Genomic DNA, 22,978 nt, shown 5'->3' with positions numbered 1-22,978 from the left:
CCTCAAGCCTTTTTCCCAGTACTAATTTTCATTTTTATGATTAGGTAAACTGATTCCTCCCCTACTATTTAAACTACATTTGAAATTATTATTTTTAAAGTTTATTAACATGTCTGAAGTCAACAAAAAAGTTTGAGAAAATCTGTCAGTGATTCGACTACAAATGCCATAGCAGCCATGACAAAGGCCATTCTTGTCTGCTTTAGACGTTACAAATATGGGGCGGTCAGTCCAAGCTGAGAATAAAAACTGTTGACTGTCTTAAGCATTCTGAAAGTTCACATTGGCCCTATGTACACGCACGGTACATATAGCAAGAAAATCCTCTTGCCTTGTTTGGCACGTTAGGTGTTTAATGGCACAGAAGTTTAGAAGAAGTGAAAAACTCAACTATTTTAAAAGCTTCTACAAGAGTTCCACGTATAGCGCACGGTAATGCTGGGACTCCACACATCCAAGCACTTCCAAGGGCAGAATTGTACCCCCCACTGGGAACCATGCACTCCACACCTTCAGTTTGATATATGTTCCATTTCTAACTCTAGAACTGAAAATTAGTTCTTAAGGTTGTTACTACACCCACCTGAACAGCACGACCCAGTCTTTTAAGACCAACCAGTAAGGTGACTATATAGACATCAAGAGAGGGAATGTTTTGGTCTTTTAGTCAGTGACTAAAGGAACAATCTGCTATCAACGCAGTCAAGGGAAACTGGAAGGAGGAAAAACAGTGGGTACAAACTGGTTTTGCCTGTTTTCACCATCCAGGTAGTAATCTCAGACCCTAGAGTAGGTTTCCTTCTCAACATATTGTCACTGACTCTGGACTGAGGACAGTTTTGGAGGGTGAGAGGAAAGAAGATTGCTTAATCAAGCAGAAGTGAAGAACTATTCCACTTGTTCCGTCTCTTCTGCTTTATGACAGAGTGCTTACAGATGCACGGGCTTTTGTTTGAAACCAAAAGTTTGCTGTCACCAGCCATTTTTTCCATTTTCTGTATCATGATTCTGTACTTTGTCACCTTAAACTCTCACCTAGAAACAATTTAAGGCAATTCTCACTGGATCTTGATGAAAAAATTTTGCCCCACCACCCAGTCTTTCTCTCCCTACTTAGTTTACTTGAAAAAGTAAAAAACCCCAAGCCAAATAACACCAACCACCACAAAACAAAACCAGCGCGCATTACTTTACCTGGAGCCAGAGTTTGTCATGCTGTGACCACTTCCCCCCAGCAATGCACTGGAATGTTGCGTTCTGTCCCACATTAACCTCCACGTTCTGAAGTCGTAGGAAATGAGGTGCTTTTCCTAACAAAAGATGCAAAGTATTGCAAGAGTAGAGCAAGGCGGTAATGGACTGCGTTACACCTACAGATACCAACACTCAGCAAAGCATTAGGGCCTATCCCTCACAAAGTGATTTTGCAAAATAAAGCTGTCCTTCAGTATTCAACTATTCACTGCAGAGCGAGGTGGATGATCCATCTGACAGAGGGTAGCCTAAGGGATCATACAGAGCTCCGGCACATTTCAAAACACAGATTTAGGTCAAATCACAACACAAGTTCATAATCATCAGCCCAATTCCTTACTTGCTATAAAGAGTAACTGAGGAATTTCTTCAGAAAAATGTGTTTCTAAAAATGTTAAAAACCCAAATACTTCTGAGTTTATCAAGCATGGCTGACCTGAAACAAGTTTTCACAAGGGCCTTTTTTTCTTTTTTATTTTATTGGCTATCAAACACATCCTAGGCCTTTAGAATAATAATGTGTCATTAATATCAAATCAGATATTAAATGAAATATTCATATAACTGACAGTATTGTATCATTGTACCCATTTAAGATCACTGATATCAGTGTTTTGCTGATACTAAATTCACTATTAATTCAATATTAAACCACTGATATTAAAATGCAGACTTCACATTTGACCAAAAAGGAACTGTATCAGATTATTATCTTTTTGACTAAATATGAGACCCATTTACCTCTAAGCTAACTCACAAGAAAATAATAAGTATTACGATAAATAGTTCTTGCTGGCCCTTCAGAAGACAGTTTGCACACCATTTGAAAACTTTTAGTAGGACACACTGAACGGCCTTATGAGACTCTAAAGGTCCAAGGTTATTTTTCAACTTCATCTTTGCATTTTCTAGTATGATTACACACAGAAGAAATACATAATTTCAGAGGACACACCAACCCACCTTTTTCTACTGGAACCAAACAGCTTCAAAAGGATGTGGGCATATATGTCTGCATGCGTGAAGCTTGACATACAAGTAGTTGTCTACTACAGACACACGAACAGAGAGCACGGACCTATACATTATAACAAATATCTTATCTAGCTTCTGTATCCCGTTCACCACACGCTCAGTTTGCTGACAGCTACTGAAAGCCAGTGCCACTGTGCTTTTTGGGGATCCGTAATTTGCATCAAAGTTTACCGGAAAACTACCTCTGGGTGACAGTCAGGGTGTACCGCCTGATGTTTGCAGGCTAATGCTAGTAATTTCTGCCTGCAGTCTAAGGTGGGCAGATACAAGCCGCCTCCAAATATGAGGCTGTGTAGCCTGGGCAGGTGCAGTCACACCGACCCCAAACTCCCAGTCCTCAGGTCTGCCCATCTTCCAGAGCACAGGGCTGTCCTATGATTGCAAGTGCTCATGCACACATCGCCGTAGAGCTTTTAGCATAATGAAAATTGATGCTCCAGTGCATTCCTTCACAGGACAAATAAAAACAAAAGGCAACACCAGGAGGATGTTTTCTCCATTACTGTGGCATTAGAGGCATTTCACTGTGTTTTTGCTGATACTTAGGTTTGTCTGCTATACTGTCATCTACGGAGGTAAAGCAGAAATGAAGAAATAACACCAATAATTTGAGTAACCTCCGGAGTCATGAGGAGGTTCATGGTCCCTGTGTTTTGAGTTATAACAATTGTAAAACAAATATGAGGGGCAAAGCCTGTACGTGTCAATGGAGCACGATCTCGTGACATTTACCCTGGCGGCTGTCATTGCTGAACAACAAAAGCAACGCCGAGAATCAGACAGGAGAAGCATTTACAAAGACTGCAGAGAACTTGCAGCTTGTAATGAGTTCTGCATGCGGCAGGTTGCAAACTGATTCAAAATGGAGGGGTTAACCGAATCATTTTGGTTTTGCGTCACCAAGAATGCACTTAATTTTGAAGAGGGACCTACATAGGCTTGGAGAAATTGATTTAAAATCATTTTAAACACTTGATTAAGCAGGGGTGTAACACAGTATCCTGTCTTTATTTTTAAATCCCGTAACTGTCTTGTCTAGGCTTTGCCCCATAGTCTGTTCAGTGGCCTCTTTCCCAGTAAAGGGATCAGTCACCACCCAACATGCCATGGAACGTATGCAGGCCATTTGCGGGATTTGTTTGGATGCTGCCAGTTATCAGCAACATCTGGTTAATACAGATTGTAAGTATTTCTTAATGAAGTAAATGCACCCAAAGGCCTGAGCAATGAGCACATGGTAAATACAAATATGATTTAGTTAAACAACAATTAACCATACTGCAGTTATCAGAAATGTCCTGTTAAACTTCAGCAGAACCATGTCTGTCAGACTGAACCGTAGCTATTCTCTGAAAGTCTATGTTGCAAAAAAACTATATTGCAAAAAATGTAGTTGATTTCACTCCATTGGAATGATCTATGGGTTTTTTTGTGGGCAGCTGTCGCTGACCTACTAAATCTATGAACTAGTGAGAGGGGCTCTTAAAAAAAAAAATCTTTAGAAGAAACTCTACACTACATAAACAATATTGACACACAAAGTCCTCAGGCCACGCTGTAGATGCATAGAGAAACCAAACAAGTTCAGACTCAAAGACTGAGGCTCAAGGTCTCTTTAAATAGAAAAATAATAATAAAAAAAAATCTAAGCGTATTATTATGGCTGCGATAGAAGAAACACAGCACTAATCATTTTGAACAGCATAATGAACCTGCATTAGTTTCTACTCCTGTGCAACTGTATTGTCTGAATAAGATTTATTTTTAATACCTTTACGGGGCTGCTGAGGGGGTTTAACATTTGTTGAGAGAGACCGACCTTTGGGATGTGTCCTTTACCAAGAAAATGCTAAAACAATACGTTTGTTTCTTTTTTTCTTAAGTTAACCACCCAGGATACTATCAGAAGCTTTTTAGATTATTTTCTACAGCAATATGATTCAGAAATAATGAAACAATCAGGTTTATACTCTCATAACAAGAGAGGAAGAGAGCCTTCCACAGATGTCCTGGTGCTAGCCATAGACTGAAAGCAGCTTTGCCTTTCGCACAACTTGCCAAGTTAGGTAATTAGGCAAGGCTGATTGTCTTTAGGTGTCTCAGAGGGATACAAGAAGACATTTTAGTGCTGGCCAAAGTGGGTATATCACTCCTTTAGATTGCAAAGCCTGGTACATAACACGTTGCGGCAGTTAGAAAAACAAAGAGTGCTCACTGCATGGATGGGCGAGAACTCTGACTTCATCCACAGCTATGTACCCTGGATGTCCTTTCAAAGAGACAGATTCAAATATCACCTGAAATACAAAATAACAAAATGTTTTCTTAAAAAGAATAGCTATAATAGTAATTTGGCCAGTCACAATATTCTGCTCTTATTCCAATGTCCGAGTCATTCAAGGCATTTCTTCATTAATAACGAAGGGATACCAAGGCAATTCAGTACGCGCGTGTATACCAGAGACTGAACATCTGTTTGATATGGAAACCAAAAAGGTAAAGCAACATTCATTAGGATTAGAGACAACTCTGTGCTTCTTTCGTGTGGAAGAGCAAAAATTTCCCTGTGTATATACACACCTATATTCACTTTCAGCACCAGTCCAAGAACATTAAGTGGATAATCATTTGACATCTTGTTCTTAGTATGCCTCAGAAAGTTGGAGAATGCGGTACATGAGATAAAATTCTCTTACTGAATCAATAACCCTGCATGGGTTCTTCTGGAGAAAACCTTGATTTGGCGTGTATGTCACTGCAGTATTAGAAAGCAAATTACAAGCAACGGGTGACCCTGGATTCTAATTACTGGACTGTAATAAGATTTTCCCAGATATAATAACGTTGTTCTTGCCTTTCCCTGGATTGAACTAACACTGCCTGAGAACAAATATTCTTTAAAACCACATGCAGTATTTTTCTGCATTAATGGTACAGTAGCTAGCACTTTCTATTTTATTTATGTATCTGGATAATAAAAGTGTTCCACTAATTTGGGTCTGAATAGACAGATATTCAATTACAGATGAACAAAAATCTCATTCTTCCCTACCGCTTTGTGATTTTACCTGGAAAACTGTCCTGATGTGAAGTATCCTGTTGCTAAAAATATACAGGCTTTCTGTAGAAGCAGCGGTGCAGGGGAAAAAAAAAAAAAAAAAAAACCACAAAAAACAAAACTGACAACGAGATCATTAAAACTAAGGTAACTGCTGCCAAATAAGCAAACTAAAAATTCAGGAGAAAACAGTATTAAATATGGTGTGGTTTGCTCAACAATTAAAGAACAGGACACGAGTTGTCGACTGCCCTCATTGCAGTTTACGCCTTCCCCAAGGGGAGCAGCGAGGGGAGGTGCTGATCTCCTCTCTGGTGACCAGCGATAGGACACAAGGAAATGGGATGAAGCTGCACGGGGGAGGTGCAGGTTGGACTTGGACACGAGGAAAAGGTTCTTCACTGAGAAGGTGGTCGATCCCTGGAACAGGCTCCCCGGGAAGAGGCCACGGCACCAAGCCTGTCAGAGTTCGCGAACGCCTGGACGATGCTCTGAGTCATATGGTTTAGTTTTAGGTAGTTCTGTGAGGAGTGGGGAGTTGGACTCGATGGTCCTTATGGGTCCCTTCCAACCTGAGATATTCTATGAATCTATGAGGAACATGAAATTTAGAACGGTTAAACTCTAACAGAAAAGAAGAAAAATGCAGACAGATTATTTAACAGCTCGGTAATGCCACCTCTCAGTTAGTGATTCTCTTTCCAAAGGAATGAAGTGCTACCCTTTACTATTTATAAAAAAAAAAAAAAAGAATGGGCGGAGACATAATGGATGCTGTCCTCTGCATTTGAAAGGGATGTCCCCAATTTCTTACTGAAGTAGTGATCACACTGTACTAAATTGTTCATTTTTGCATAAGTATACAATAGTGTTTTCAAGGACAGAATTAATTAACATGTTCGGCTGGCACAGTTATTACTGTTAGAGCAGTATTCCAATGCAGCTACTTGCTTCGGAGGTGAAAGTATTTCAGTAATTTGCAACCTCTAGAATTCATTACTCTAGAACACAAGGTAACTACTTAAACCCAGTTTTCAACACTTATTTTCATTCTAAATAAAAGCTGGTATTCCCAGTCTGTCACTGTTTAGCCTCTTCATCAGAAGATTTAATACAGGAAAATATTCGTCTAAATGCTGATCACTGCACACCCTGGCTGTGAAAGCAAACCCGTACGTCCTTGGTAAGTACAGAACTGCTGTTAATCATTTTGCTTTGCATTTGGGCTTCCAGAACATAACTTCTACGCATGTTTCTATGACTTCCTAAGATCCGCTCCCCCAATTCAAAACACATCCAAACACAAGATCTTCTGAATTATGTCCATTAGAAAAAAGACGTGATAAAAACAGGTAGAACACAAAAATCAACAGGCAAAGATATAAACTAAGAAAAGCACAAGTGCTAACGGTATCCAGTAACAAAGTTCTACTCCAGAGGAGGGTGGATAAAAAATAGGCTGTCCGAGGAGCAATAGGAGGAAGCGAGTCTCTGGAAGGTAAAATAATCCAAAACAACATCAAGTGTTTCGTGTTATCAAGGTTCTTAATAGACTTTTTAGGGACTGTATAAAATAAGAGTACAATGCAAGTCTGTACTATGGAAGTTATAATTAATTTTAAAAATGAAATGTCATTCATGATAAAGATGACACTTACTGGGAAAGTCATGTAAGCAACTACTGCGACTCCCTTCAGACATGAATTAAAGTGCAACATTACAGCTACAAAATCTTATTTTAGTTTTGCGTTTGTCAGAAGCTGTGAGCCACAATGAACTAACTCTCGTTTCCTACAAGCCAAGAACTTGCAAAGTTCTCCAAGGCATTAGCTATTAGTGCATGGCAAAAGTAAGCACCAATACATAAAGAATTTTCTTCTGTTAATTACCGACACGTACAGAGTCTTTTAACACAGCACAATGTAACTTAAGCTGGTAACATCTGAGTCAGCTTCTAAAAACCCCATGAACACTGGGTGCAGAATCCACTGAAGAGAGCAGAGAGTTCTTCTCAGTTCACATGATATTGTTTTGACAGGGTATTTTATTATCTGTTCCGCTTCACGCTCAGGTATTCTTGTTATTTCCCATTTCAGACTTCCACGTTGTCATCTTTTTCTGTAATTTTGCAGCATCTCAGCCCTATCAGAGTGAGAAGCACAGAAGCACCGAGGTTTTCCTGAAAACAGGGAATTGAGACCCAACATGCAGGAATCCATGCTTACGGGGCCCAGTTCTGCAAATTTCACACTGAATCTCTCTCACGTCCTTTTAACCTCAGTCAGAAATGTAGTGTAACGGTTGAGGCACAGGCATCTAACAATGCTTTACATTTAAGGAACTTCTCAGAAATTAATACTAGATGACAAAATTGAAAGCTTTACTCTTAAAAACATTCCTAATGCTCCTGAGACCTGCAAATACTAAATGATTTCATGTTTCCCTACCAATAAACAATCCTACATTTCACTGGTGCTATATTCCAACAATGTCTGTGTTAGCAACGTAGGCTGGCTCATCCGTTGTGGTACAACAGTTTTCTTCAGGCACGGATCAATAATGTTCCTTGCTATACATCAAAAAAACTCTTCCCAGCAGACTCTAGTGCTGCCCTTGGTGCATTCTGGGACTAAGTTCATCCTTATGGCAAGCAGTAATTCAAGATTACATGTATTACCCTTCTCCAAGAACTATTACAGCTTTTTCTCACTACACTAAAGACATTTGCAGGCTGGGAATCCAACTATGAGTACCTCGAGGGTGGACACTATAAATCTTCACCATCCCCACATTTATATCTCAGCAGAGTGCTTTTGGATCCAGATGACTCATACGACCCTTGCACAGAACTGCCAGACCTAAAACACGACCTCTGGCAATCGGCTTGGTTACTAGTTTTCCACTAGTCACATCTCCAAAGCTCAAAGTACTTGTCAAAGCCTCAGACCCAGGGCAGATAGTTTCAGACTTTTTGCCTGACTGAATTTTCGATGCACGCTGCAATTCAAGATGGTGTGGTTTCTGTGCATTAAGAGAATAATCCACATTTTGCCTCACGCAGATTTCATTTATTTAGGAAAAATGCTATTTTTTTCCCTGTGTTACCTGGTGTTTCTGAAATACAGAACATGCTTTCAGGCTTCTTGCATACAAAGAGTTCTCCAAGCATGCAATTTTGATTTAAAGCTGACAAACAACACACTGATGGCACATCCTAGATTGTGAGTGTGAAATGAGACACTTCCTAGGCAACAGTACACCTAAGCTTTTGTCATCCTGCCACCTCTGGGCTCCTTTAGCCAGAAGTGTTACTTCAGGCTGCCAAATAACAATAATTTTGTTGAAGCCCTTCATTGTGTTTTCCTCTTCACTTTTGAAAGCTTAAAGTTTTCTTTTTTTTTTTTTTCTTTTTTTTTAACCTAATTAAATGTAGAGGATTGCAGACCATCAATAGAAGATGGTTTATAAAATTAGGGACTGACAATAGATCAGTCTATTAGATCCCCCATAACAGTGGGACAGATCTCATATTTTAAAAGCCAGACTTAAGGAATAAGAATAAAAATATAAGCAAAAGGAAACATCTCCCCCATTCATCGAAAGTGAAAAAGAAAACCCCTGCATCTTCTAGGAAGGAACTATTCCTAGGCAGTTACTGCTGGCTTCCAATCTGCTCATTTTTGCACTGCAGTGAAAATTTCTTGTTTGATTTAAAGGATTTTTTTTTTTGCTCAGGCAAAGCAAACTTGACCCGCAGAAGGACTTGCAAAAGTAGGAAGTAAGGCTCAGGAAGTCTACTATTGGTATATCTAAGAGTAGGCTCTCTCTTAGCATGAGATCAGACTGCCTTTTCCAGGTTTTTCAAGCACTGATTATCTGGGTGAAAGGTCATTTCTGTTATCTCTGTGGAGCACCTACTATGAAGCAAATTCTGGTTCATGACCAGGTTCATGTTAATATGAATGGAGTATAAGCACTTAAACACACTTCAGAGCAAGGGACAAGTTGTGCACAGCCCTTAAAACACCACTTCCCACGCATTTGTGTCCCTTCATCCCCCCTCTCACCCTGCATAGTGTGCTCTATGTATTCTGATACCCCCAACTCTTTTTGAGAGGCAGAACATTAAAGAGTTCTACTTCAGCTCAGATTTTATAGAACTCCTACACAGTTATTAGAAGCAAAAGAAAAAAGAAGAAAAAAACCAAGCTTTCCTATCTGCTGGTTTCCATCCACAGACTATTTGCTGCCTTTTCATAATTTATTCTAGCATAATTCCTATCTCACTCATGTCATTTATTAGTATTTTGTGTACATCAGCATTTCCTGCAAGGTTTAGGGTGCAGTTACCTCCCAGGCTTTTCTTTTTTTTTTTTGTCTTGAGTATAAAACAAGACAAAAGCATGCCTTCAACACCTAACAAGAAGTACGTGAGTCCGCTGTGTGCAATCTTATCTAATTAAAACTAAAACAATGACTGCAAAGTTGTCACATGAAGTTTTAAGTGGACAACTAACAGGTAGCTATAAAATGTCATATAACTGGAAACCAACTTACCCATTACTTTCCTCAACTTTGTGCTTGTTTTAACAAAAATAAATCTGCTAACAGAGCAAGTAAATCTATCTTACAAGCAGTGCTAAAAAGACGACGAATGGAGGACCTGGTGATGAGTATACTCATGTTGATAACATGGTACAAGATTTTCTTAGGAGCTTAGGTATTTACACCCCTCATACGGACACAGGAAAAGTCCAGACACAAAGCTGAGTCAACAAATGTTCCTTCTTATGGGACCAACAAAGGGTCAAAACTAGTTCAGGCAAATTTACGTTATGCAGAGATACAGTTACAGACCTAGACACCCAGTTGTATTCACAGTTACATAGTGCCATGGAAAGTGCTAGTAAGAGTCTGTTTATGTGCCAATTTCATGGTAAACAAGTGGGTCTTAACTTGCCAATAATTTGACTCCCAGCAATCTACCCATCACTCTGTAACCTGACAACAACTGAAGAAAAAGTGTGAAGCAGGAAGAAATATGTCAAGGTGCCCTATATAACCCTCTTCCTATAAAACAGCTGTATATAAACTCATTCTGATAAGAAAAATTTGGGGTGGGGGATATGATTCAATTTTCAGAATACCTATTGCTAGCAATAGCTTAGCTCACACCTAGCCAAATGTTCAAAGGAAAAAGAAAGAAAAATATTACAAACTCATACCTGATAAAAATGTGGCCAAAACGTACTGATGGCAAGTTCCGCTTTCACCCATCCTTCTGTAACAACCCCCGAGACGTTCCATATGGGATTGCCCTGTGGTCCTCCATTCACCTTCACGTAGACATTCAGAGAGCCAGGGCTCGAACGGTCCCTGCTGGATAAGTAATAGTGGAAGTCGATGCAATGCGTGTCATTTTCCTTCAGCGTAGGCAACAGCAAGTGAGCTTTCTGCCCAGAGGCCCGCCCAGAGCTGTTCACCATCATGAAGGAGCCTATAAAGGAAAGCAAACGGAGAAAGAGTGATTTTGCTCGGCTTTTTCAGTAAAAAACAGTTCCATTAGAAAAGTCAGTCCCTTAGAAGGCAGAAAACAAAACATACATCCGGAAGGACTCAAACTAGCTATTTTATGTGACTTGTTAGGTAACAGACGGAAAGGCTATTAAAGTTGCAAGGTATTTACACAAATAGATTCAGGGCCGGCTAGAACCACTTTAATTAGATAACTTAAAAATCAAAATAAAAATACTTTTTATTATTAACCTTGTGATAAAACAGTCACTCTAAACAAAAGCACATTCACACTTCAAGTAGCAACGAGGCTCTCCTACCACGTAGAGCCCCCAAAGGCACATTCACTACAAAAACTACAGCAATGGGCCAGATTCTCAGCTGATGTTTGCCTTCATGGCCCCTACCCACTTCCTGCCGACCCATACCTGTGAACCCTGCATCTTGGCACTATAAAGTTTCAAAGGTTGTAACGTGTTAAGGAAAACCCAATTTTCAGAGCCCGAATGAATTAGGCTTGTTAGCACAGCAGCAACATCCCAACCAAAAACAATGCAGCAAGGACAATTATTCCTCTAGAAGGGAAGGACAGGCTGAATTTAGGGAGGGAAATACGTACTAAGGCAATTGATGAGTTTGTTAACTTGAAAGCTTGCATCATATTAACCATGGCACTTGACATTGAACTTGCGTTTTGATTCATCAAGCAGTTACTTTATAGCATATTGTGTCTCAACTCATCTCTTCACAGGTGTATCAAGGTGACAAATGTTAGCAATAGGGAAAAACATTATGAGAGTTATTGGATTCAATTCTGTTTAAAGGATCTCCTTTATGTGTGTGCAGACACTCACACTCAGAAAGCTGAAGAAAATACTAAGACTGGGGGGGTGGGAGGGAAATCAGCAGCCAGGCATGGTAATTTTTAATCAAATGCAGCCCTCTTGACACTCTCGGTTCTGATGCTGCTGCCGAGGCATGCCACAAATGTATTTCACTGATGGCCTCTTGCAGTTCACAGAAGATTGAGTTTGAAAAGCCTTGCCTCACTTCTAACCTATTGACTTCCCTATTCCATGCCATAGCTGTGTGACACTCAGATGAGCCAGATAAACATTTTGATCAATTCTGTGCAGTGAACAGCCATATATTCCAAATTTATATCAGCAGATACCAGCAACTTCATCCCACAAAAGTTCTTTTCCCTGTGTTTATATGATGTATATGGATTTTGTAAAGGATTGGGATTGAAAAGCGTGGACACGGAAGATAATATTTAAAAAAAAAAATAATCACACATTCTAGAGACCTTGGAAAATTCAAGCACAATGCAAGAACAGCTGGGGAAGAGGCTGCAATAAGAAATATGAAAATTTATAGCTAAGATGCTTTCTGGCAATCCTATCTTTCATTTTGATATGCTGAAAATCAAAATGGCCCCAAAGCAAGAAATTCCGGATTCACAGCAAGGTCTTTGAGAAATATAAGAGCTGAATCCAATCTTTTCAGTTTCTCTCTACTAGCCAAAGTCCATAAGATGGGATCCTGACAAATGATCCCTGTGGATCTAATTCTGGTCCTAGTCAACCACAAATCCCCTTCTTCAGCAAGTACTGTATACATACTATTCTTAAAAATCCACTCAATAAGCTAAAGTTTTGGGAAACTGGGATTTGGATTCTGTTTCTGCAACCTAGGATAATTTATCACCAGAAAGCACAATTGCCACCAGGCTCGAAGAGGCAGCACAGCCCGAGGGTTCAGGCAGGAGGCTGGAAACCTGACAGCCTGGCTTCTAAGACTAATTATGACCCTCACTCCCACGATCTCTGTCAGTACACATAGTCTGCCTTATCTTCCCTTACAAATAAAGCAAGAATAGCCGTAAGAGCCACTCTTCTACTGAGAGTCCGGGAGGGAAGCCACCGCAGAACTGCTGCGTAACAGCAGTACAGAAGAGAGGAGTATCGCGGCTGCTGTGAAATGCACTGCCTACAGCGCTCAATGCCATTTTGAAAAACAGCACAAGATACGGTGAAGACAAGTTCTGTATTTGCCAATCTCATACCTGATGATGACGGCACGGTCGATTAAAGCACTCAGCAAAGAAATACAGAGCTCCCATGTGTCCACAAGGTTTCTGACCAAGACCCTGCTACACTGGGAAGGAACCCGGGAAAGCCCATTTTTGCACCACCATTGACTGGATCATAGGACACATCATTTCACTTCTGGGCATTTTCCTCAAGCTTTTTTTTTTTTGTTTTGTTTTAATTTGGATGATACATGGATTCCTACCCTAAAGAACTACTCTGAAGCTGTACTGTGTCTAACACAAAATGGTCTTGAACTGCACGGGGGTAGATAAGTGTTTCAGTGACAGAAAAAGTGAGGGAGTATTTCACTTTTACAGATTCCCGTATAAAAATAATGAGCTTTCCTCTGGGAGAAAAAACATCAGCTTTTATAAAAAGGTAAAAGCAATAATTACAATTTTATTTTTTGGCACCTACAAAAAAAAAAAAAAAAAGAATCACAAGCTATTCGCGGTATGACAATGGTCTTTTGTGCAACTGCTGGCAATTCTAGGGAGAGCATGGAGCCTGAATCTAGTGACTGACAACACGAGCAAGTAAAACATCCATCCACCAAAAAGCACTTAACAAAATAATTAGTCTTAGTTACTAAAAGTGTAGCCTTACAAACTATTGTCATATGCAAATTATTCACAGCTTCTTATTTATAGCTTATGGTTTTTTTTTTAATACAGTGTGCCTAGAGATACAGGAGAAAATACTATAAAAATATGTCTCCAGTAAAGTCCTGATAAGAGGTATTATTTTATATGACAGTGCAAAAGATGAAAAATTTCCACTTGTGGTGCCATCTCTGTCAGACAAAAGTACTGACACCTTGTTTAAATTAGTTTGTCATCTACTACCTGTAGCACATCCCTTATTTCTGCAGAGGCTTAGGGGGCAGCCTCCGCAGCAAACCCTGCCCCTGGCTAGCCAAGGCAGCGCGCACAGCGCCTCGGGCCCGGCCGCTGCAGGGGCCGTAAACCGAGTTTTGTCAAGACTACGCTTGACATCAGACAAAAGAACGCCCTGATTTACCAAATCCAGTTGTGAATAAATCATACCCTGTATCCCATAAACTGTCCTCCAAATACACCCATCTGTACACGGTTTCTTTTTCCTTTGCACAGCGTGAGCCTGAGCGGGGGCCTGTCCCCTGTCCTCCAGGGCCTTCAAATGCTGCTCTACATGCTCCAGGATCAGCAGTGAGACACTGTCCTATTATAAATGTCCATGCCCAGTGAAGCTTGTCTGGACAGGACACATCACTTAGAGGTAGGTGAGAGATCGTGAAATTATTCCTGCCAGGAAAAAAAAAAATTTTTTTCAAAACAGCTTTTTAAGGACAAGTGTGGTTTTCCTGATTATCCGTAATAAAAATAGACATATTGTGATTCAGAGTCTGACAACCTTCTTTAGACTGAACTCAGAATTGAAGCTGATGGGACTTATTCTCAATTTATAGGCTTATGTGTGCAAATAAAAGAGATACAATCTGGTCTGGCACCAACAAACCACTTGTCATATTTTCCACTCATATAAAGAACTAGGGAATGAATTAACATGTCACAAATGGAAATTATGGATCAATAGATGACTGAAAGCCACTTAAATGTCTCCAGGCAAGAATCTGAGTAAAACAAGAGTTTCTCCATGATACCTTTTATTTAGACCATTGCACATCCGATTTTGAAAAATAATAATAGTAGGGGGAAAAAAATATCATTTAGCCTCATTGTTTTGTTTACTCCTATCCAAAAGTTCAAACGTCATAAAGTCAATATTGAACTGAAAAAATTAATTTGGGGGGGAAGAAATGACTTATGCTGTGTAAAAGTTCTTTTTTATATTTATTGGACATGGAAGTATGTGCTCATTAAAGCAGATTGAATCTCAGGTCCATTAAATTTATTGCTCTTGGATCAACAGGTTAGATTAATTAATATTGTCCTGGTTTTGTCTTGAATAACCCAAAATGAATGTGTTATGTTTGGATCAGTCAGAAGCAAGAAGGATGTGAAGATGGTAAATAAATTCATTTTTAAAAATCCATTCAAATGACAGGAACATAAAACGGCACTCTCTCATAGTTATTAAACATACCACTGAAAATTGGGGAATTAAACCATGAAGTGCTCTCTAGCTGGCCATAAATTTCAATTTTTCCCCTGCTTGGTGCATAATGATGCCTTGATAAGCGCCCTATTATTGATGCATCTGCAACATATATCCTCTTTTTGGAGCTGAAATGCTACTCTGTAGCAGATGGTGGCTATTGTGTTTACACATCAGCACTTTATGATTGCATTTTCTCACGTCTGCAGTAAAAAGAAAGCCGTAATTGAGTTTTTAATGGCTTTGCACATTGTTCATTAAGATTACATGAGTGTGTTCTGACAAACGGCAGCTGAAGAAATGAGCCACTGAGAACCCCTCGTGATCACCAGACAGACCTCAGTTGATGCTGTTTCACTGTTGACTTTGAAAAAACGTGCTGTTTAAAAGTGAAATTATAGCAACCATTAAAGACTGAAGGTAAACTTGAAAAGCAAGCTGTCAAAACCCTCAGCTGCAAAACAAGACTTCTAAAACCTTGAAACCAGAATCAGGTACAGAATGCTCTTTTAAAGAGCAAACTCCTTCCCAAAATAAAGGAATGGGTTTTCCAGCAGCTCCATCAGGTGCATGAGCACATTTTAGACACAGTTTTGCTTATTTCTGAAGAAAAACTCTATCTCCAAGAAAGTAAGTCTGACATCTGTCTTTGTTAAGGTAGAACACAGCAACACAGAAAAATCCAGGTTGGAAGGGGCCTCAGGCCAAGCTCCAGCTCAAAGCAGGGTCAGCTATGAGGCCAGATCAGGTCTTCAGAGCTTTCACCTACTAAGTCTTACAAACCTCCCAGGTTTGTAAAGTTTCCCTCTGGGAAACCTGACCCATTGCGTGACTGGCCTCACAGCTTTTCCCTATACACAGGCCAAAACCTCTCCTTTCAAATTACACCCTGAGTGTCTCATCCTCCAGACACCTGCTGCGGTAAGATCCTAACTTGGTATTCCTGATAACCTCCTTGCAGGTAACTTTGGGGGCCACTGCTAGGTCCCCCAAGCCTTCCCTGCCCCAGAGTGAACAACCTCTGGTTACTCCTCAGCCTCTTCTTATGGGGCAAGTGCTCCAGCCCCACAGACTTGGTGGCCTTTGTTGAACTTGCTCCAGTTCATCAGTCTCTCTGATATTATGACACCCAAAACTGGGCACGGTACGCTCAAAGCAACCCAAGGAGTGGCAATGAAAGAGGGACCACTTCCACCTGTCTACTGGCTCTGACCCTCTCAGAACAACCCAGGACACCATTAGCCTCCTTTGCTTCCAGAGCACACCACCGGCTCACGTTCAGCCTGCCTCCTGCCGAGATCCCATTCAGCGGAGCTGTTCCCCAGCCAGTCTCCAGCTTGTCTGCCCAGGCTTTGCTGTATTGGTCCATATCAAATTTCATGATGTTCCTGTCGGCCCATTCCTCCAGCCTGTGCCCACACCTCTAAACGGCAGCCTTACCTCCAGCTGAATCAACTGTTCCCTCCAGCCTGATGCCACCTGCAAACAAGAGCCATCCAAGCAGCTTTGACCCGTCTAACTGCCACCACCCATCCAGACCGTAACGCCACAACTTGGAACTGCGCGAAGCTCTGTCCTGCCTCTGATATCAGCAGCCACATAGGACTTACTCTGCAGTTCAACTACAGTGCCAAGAGAGCTCTGATAACTTTATACTTAATCAAAAATGGGGAGAAACTAAGCTGTTCTAATTGGATACAAAACCAAATGTTCTAAGAAGGATGTTTATTAGAACAGTAAACCACAGTATTTACCCCAGTCATTTTAACCTATATATGTAAGTGAATGAGTATATATCTTGCGGTTTTAAATGATTCGCGAGAAAAGGTATTCTCCTGTGAATCCCCAACACACAAGAAAAAAACTGCCACACAGACTGTGTGGATGAATATCAAAATGAAGGACAATTCATGGTCAAGGAAAATAAAGTTATTTAGAACAACATTGACTATGTTGGCAGCTTTACAGGTATGATTTCTCACCATACGTTTCACCCTCCTTCCGAGGTCACCATGAGTACGTTACAGGGAACAGACGGCAGCACAGATCCTGTGGGGACACCTCTGGTAGCCTCCCCTACTGAGAGTTTACTGCTGGTGTTCGCCTCTAATCTGTTCACCTTTTGAGCACCTCGTCTCTTCTACTGCAGCCTCACTTCTTCTAAGGGAGGGTCATCTCAAGCAGCTTTTGGAAATCCATTGCATTGTTTTTGAAAGTCATTTTAACAACAAATCCTATTTACTTGCCTTTTTCTTTTTTTTCTTTTTTTAAAACTCCGAAGTATTCCAATAGATTCGTGAGGTGTGACTTTCCTTTGCAAGAGTGCTTTGGCTCTTTCCCAGTATTTCATTCCCAGCGGACTAGGATCAGGGCCAGAGCCAGTTCACTAGCCTGTATGCGGACCTGGGAGTCCTTTATCACAGGTGTTTTTACAGAGGGACAGATCAAGCAAGAGGCACCTATGCCAGCCAGCTAAGCAAGCTCACGCCTTTCCTAGTGAGGTTTCCACATACCATGTTTTTGTATATCTTTTGGTAAAGCACATATTTATAACACTCTCAAGTCAGTCTGGTTGCCACAGGACAGATATTGAAAAGCATCGACACTAAGTATGAAAAAATACGTTTAAGGACAATATAAAAAAAAGTCCTTCTACCTCAACACTGGGTTTCCAGCAGTGACTTTAAGCAGAACATAAGAATCGGGTACTGTGAAGTAGAATTTACCATTTCAAGCTTCTGACAGTAGCTATATCAAGATTTTTAAAGTCAAAAGCTGCATCTACCCCTTTCATTGATTAGCCACAGGCTGATCTCCCTCCCATAATTTTTGTTGAGTCAGTCAGGACTAAGAATCTGTCAACAAGTTCTACAGTGTAATTTTACATTGTGCTGGGGAAAATAAATATTTCCATGCACTTGCTTTAAGCTTCTATCACATAATTTGTACTTCTTATTTTATGAAAAGTTATGATTTATGAAAAGTTATGATTACCTACCTGCTTCACACTTCCCGCATTTTTATATTCCTAACTCTTCATACTCCTGTATAACAACCGAACAAGGCTCAGAAATCTCTTTCCCTGACTGAGGTACCACAGACAGCAGCGTGATGTATCTCATAGCTGCTGTCCCTTTTTCATGTATTAGGGAAAAATCAGACCCATGGGTTTTATCTCTCAAATGTGGGACACATTAAATTAATCTACTAGTGAAATAAAGAGTTTGATTCACAAATATGTATGACTATAAACTGCAAGTTGACTTCAGTATAATTTATAAGGACAATTCATTCACTTAGGAAAGTGTCAGATAATAGGAAAGTATTTTTTAAAGAGACAGTCTACTACTTGTAAAGAGCTTTTCTTCCAGAAATTAATGTCATTAAAAGAATTATGTTGTGGGGTTTTGTTTTTTTTTTGTAAGAAAAAACGTCTTCTCTGGGAACAAGGCTGATCCCATATTACTTCAGTGACTGCAAATATTTGTTGTAATCATTGAAAGAAAGTGAAGATTGTGGCACAAATGCTTTATCAATCTTCTCTGAAAGACCAGGTGTGTGACAAAAGCAGGTCTGGTTTGCACATTTCCAGATGTCCTTGGGAGGGGAGAAGTTTGCAACTCTTTTGCTTTATATAAAGCCAAATAATTATAGGACTATACTGAGAACTAGGAAAACCAGGTTTCCCACAGTTTCATAATTGCAAACTGCAGACTTTTTCATTGATTCCACTGATGGAGCCATAAATGACTGCTGGCATTTGCAGTGGCATTCAGACACTGTTACTAGTAAATCACAGGTGTTACCAAAACACCCTCCTTTTACAAATCTTTTCCAAGGTCTGAATAATGGTGACCCACAGACACTGAAAGATGCTAACAACCCAGGAACGGCCTCCAGCCAAATGACAGCTTCCCTTTATTCACTCCTGAAGTAAACGCTGAAGTAAGTGACATCTACTGCAGGGGCTTTACCATCCCAAACGGGAAACGTTAAACTACCCCTGACAGAAGAAACAAGACTAAAATACGTCATGGATTAGAAAGAAAAAGAAATACCACATTTTAGTGGTTTGCCTCTTCACATGCTGGTGGATCAGAGTCAGCAAGCCCTCTTCAACTAGGAGGTCTAGATAGGGAGAGATCAAATGACTGACGAAGCCAAGGGCTTTAAGGTGGATCACGGGATATCTGTGACAGGCTGTGAAACAGGTACTTGGGGATTAAATGTTGTATCAAAACTGTCAGAACCTCAGCTCTCTTAACAGCAGAGAGATGGTCTCATTAAGAGCTGGGATTCAGAGTCCAGAAGCTTTGTGGTCCAGCCTGGCTTACAGCTGCCCCAGCAACATCTATCGTGATCCACCCAAAATTTGTTTGCCCATTTCTGTTACTTCTATATGCTGCTTTTTTCATTTCATGCACAGGGAAGGACACTATTTGTAAAAGGGATGTTCTTTTAACCTTACAAGAATATTTACCTCATCAAGTGAAAATAGCTTCTTCCCTGTTCTGTTGTTAAAAGCATCCTCCTTATAACATAGCATACAAGTATAGCGCTTGGTCACATAATTCTGAGGCATTTGCCAAGGACAGCCAATGATAGAGACTGACATATTTGCGATATAAAGCCACCATGCAGGACTGAGGTGCTGACTTCCTAATTTCCTCAGTGACAAATGGGGATTTTTTTCATGGGCCCGAAGAAAATGAAACTGAAATGTGAAGGCAGAACTCCTATAAAAATAGAAATGAAAAGAAGCACTTGGGAGAGTGATACTATCCAACACAGTAGAGGCAAGAGGAAATTTTTAAGAACAGGAGGGACTTCGCATTGTCTCAATTTCTTGCATAGGCTTGATCACTGAGCTAGAAACCCTGGCACTGCAAGACAACTGACGGTAACGCTACAGAAACGACAAGGCAGAAAAAAAGGAAAAAAAAAAAAGCCTTTTCTCTCTTGCTAGTTTCTGGCCTCAGCTATGGGCCAGAGTGGTCTCCAGTAGCCTGTATTCAGTGTGGGAACCTGTTAGATTCAGTGTGGAAAATCAGCACATAAAGGTTAATTCACACCTGTATAGACACGAACACAGCAGTGATACTTACCTGCACTTCAAGATGCCCAAAATCTTGTCCTAAATGTTGGATCAGACAGTTCCTGAAAGCGCTGACATTTAACAACTCTAGCCTATGATAGGGATCGCACAGGTTATCACGAGGATTCACAACAAAATTCCTCACGTCAGTGGTGCAAGGTGATGTCCAGTATTGCTCTCCACCCGCACCTCTAAGCACAGTCCTCCCCTTCTTATAAATCAGCTGAAGAACATCTGCAACTGATGTTTGCTGGAAGAGCATCAGTGATCAAACCACATTTTCCTCTTCACCAACAAACTCAAATTTTAATTTAGAAAGCAGAAATCATTGTTCATCACATGTCAGGAGAGCCATTGCTCTGAAGTCACAGCCACCTGGCAATTGTTCTGCATATCTCATGCTTATCTCTAGGCTCCACAGTTATTTCTGGAATTTTCTTCCCACATTTCATAAACGTTTCTTTAATAAAAGACTGATTGCCACAGTTGTAAGCCCAGGTTCACTGAGGAAAAAAAAAAAGTGGTGTGTGCTGTAGAATCAGAAACAATTCTATAAATCTCAACAGTGAAAAACTTTTTAATTGATTTATTGCCAGCATTCAATGCTGCTAAGGTCACTGCTGTAGTATACTTCAAGAGTGTCCTTATTCCATTATTTATGAATACGGTAAAAATTGTTTGGCAGTGCTATTAAAAAGGGTCCATTAGCAATGGAGCTATTCCAGTCTATCAGGTAAAAGAATCTTGTAATAATAACCTGTAATTCTCTATAAACAATAGACAAGAATTCTCTACAACTTTAATTATACCTTCTTTTTTAAAATTGATTAAAATGTACACTAAGCCCTGGAAACTGAACAGGTTTTGTTGCATTTTAATTCCAGTAGCCTGACAACTATTTATCCTATCCATCACTATCTGAACACTTTGGTAGAACATAGACAATTGATTTAAACACTTAATAAAGTTTAGGTTATTAAATGGGCAAATAAACAAAATAGGATGAGCGGCCATAATTCAACATAATATCCTCATTTAAAGGCATTGCAAATCTTGTTCTTAGCACCCAAGAGCTTTATTACAGCTGAGCCTTGAAAGAGAAAGCCCACAGAAATGAGTTGTAGGGACATTAGTAAGCCTCTGTTCAAAGCCTCTCGCAAACACCATTCCAGAAGGCTCAGGATGCAGCAGGATACCAAATATCTTCCTCACCTGATTTAACCTGTAGCAAGAACTGCTGCCAAATGCCCCTCTCCCATGGAAATGGCAGTATTTCAGTCAGCAGCCTCTGTATACGCCCTCTGGAAAAAACCTCATCAAATTTTGAACTTCAAGACATACAACTACTTGTGTAATGAGCATAATTTATAATTGATGTTAAAGAACTCTCTTAGGATTAAATACCAATAATAAAGGAGTTCAGAGGTAGTGGTCAGTAAAGACTTTTCCGAAAAAGTAATCGTTACTTAGTATGCATGCCTCAGCTTTGTTCTCAAATATGGTACTTATTCTAAAAATAAAATTCTGTACCTTGTTAAAACCCAATAGGTAAAAACAAAGATCTCCCCAACCAGGTAAATACAGATTCAAGGAAAGCATGTTTTAGGTTGGTGACTACAAGCAATTAAATAATTAAATCACTACATCTCAGCTACTGAACCATCAGCTCTCCCTGGAAGGGGCAGCAAGACAAAGGCCAGAAAGTCTGCTGCCTCTTGGTATCAAAACTGTCAGCAAAAACATGCTTCGATATGCCTAAATGTACATGACATGCACAAAATTAGGATTAAAATTTGTTTTCAAAAGCTACCTTGCCCATGAATGTCTGATATACATACGGGTCAAGAGCCACAAAAAAACCAACACCCTAATAACACATGATTATCCCCATAGACTGTCTGTTCTGCATTATCCAGATACAATGGTAGATCAATTAAGACATTAAAAACTTAACAACAGTCCTCTTCCAGGGTACCCCTTGTTCTCTACTTTTATTTTTTGTTGATCTCGCTTTCCAATTCTGGTTTGTCTCTGAACATTTTTTTTTTTTCACTGTTCCCTAATTCTCCCCACTACACCCACTTTAAAACATGAAGGACGCAGACTACAAACTCTGTTATGCCTTTCTCTCCCTTTGCAAGGATGTAACAGATATCTGTCAGATGCAGCCTCATTCGTCAGAAGCGTGTGGATGGATGGCTCACGGTTCATAATGAGGTTCAATTTAATTTGTTTGAATTTGACTACTCTAACGCCACCAAGACTGAATACTATCAGGCGCTTACCCTGGTGGTGCCCAGGGATCTCAGGCACTACTCTACGGTCCCTAACAGTTTGCATCACACAAAGCCTACTGCATGTCTCCAATGTCTCATGAGATCATCAGTTGAGACAGCTGTGTCTGTAGCTTCCTGTTCTTGATAAGTTAATAAACCATGCTTATCTTCTTGCTGTTGTGTTTAATTAAAACGGACATAAAATCTAAATTGCTGGGCCAGTTGGACCCTAAAGGTTGAACCAATGAGCACTTTCTGAAAGACACTCTAGAATCACCGTTGGCATCTGCAAGACAGCTGCCAGAAGTGGTTTGATGAAAATATTACTTTACTAGGAAGTACTGAACTCCATGTAGTTCAGCCACATATTTCTTTTCAATATATTGGGCTCTTTGTTTGTTTAATCATTAAAGACAAATAGCTGAATAGTTTTATTACATAATTCTGGAGTATTAGAAGTGGTTTACATGTCAGCCAGAATTAAATATCTCATTAGTAGGCTTGCAGCTACATTACTAGCCAACATTTATGATCTCTGCAACTTGTATAAACT

The 22,978-nt window shown here is 40.1% G+C and overlaps 1 protein-coding gene across 3 annotated transcripts in view; it reads right to left on the bottom strand.

Annotated features, from left to right (window-relative positions):
- Positions 1 to 22,978, bottom strand: part of PTPRT (protein tyrosine phosphatase receptor type T) — a 475,775-nt gene that overhangs the window by 280,132 nt on the left and 172,665 nt on the right. For all 3 annotated transcript variants that reach the window (XM_075108692.1, XM_075108691.1, XM_075108690.1), the window contains exons 3-5: positions 10,573 to 10,844; positions 4,505 to 4,586; positions 1,195 to 1,310 (exon numbers count right to left, since the gene is read on the bottom strand). In XM_075108692.1, the coding sequence (XP_074964793.1) occupies positions 1,195 to 1,310; positions 4,505 to 4,586; positions 10,573 to 10,844 (470 nt within the window). The remainder of the gene's footprint in view (positions 1 to 1,194; positions 1,311 to 4,504; positions 4,587 to 10,572; positions 10,845 to 22,978) is intronic.

The sequence above is a fragment of the Phalacrocorax aristotelis genome, chromosome 13, assembly GCF_949628215.1.
Source record: "Phalacrocorax aristotelis chromosome 13, bGulAri2.1, whole genome shotgun sequence".
In the NCBI taxonomy this organism is placed as follows: Eukaryota; Metazoa; Chordata; class Aves; order Suliformes; family Phalacrocoracidae; genus Phalacrocorax; species Phalacrocorax aristotelis.
Note: the sequence above shows the minus strand (reverse complement) of the source record. Positions and strands in the feature narration are given on the sequence as shown.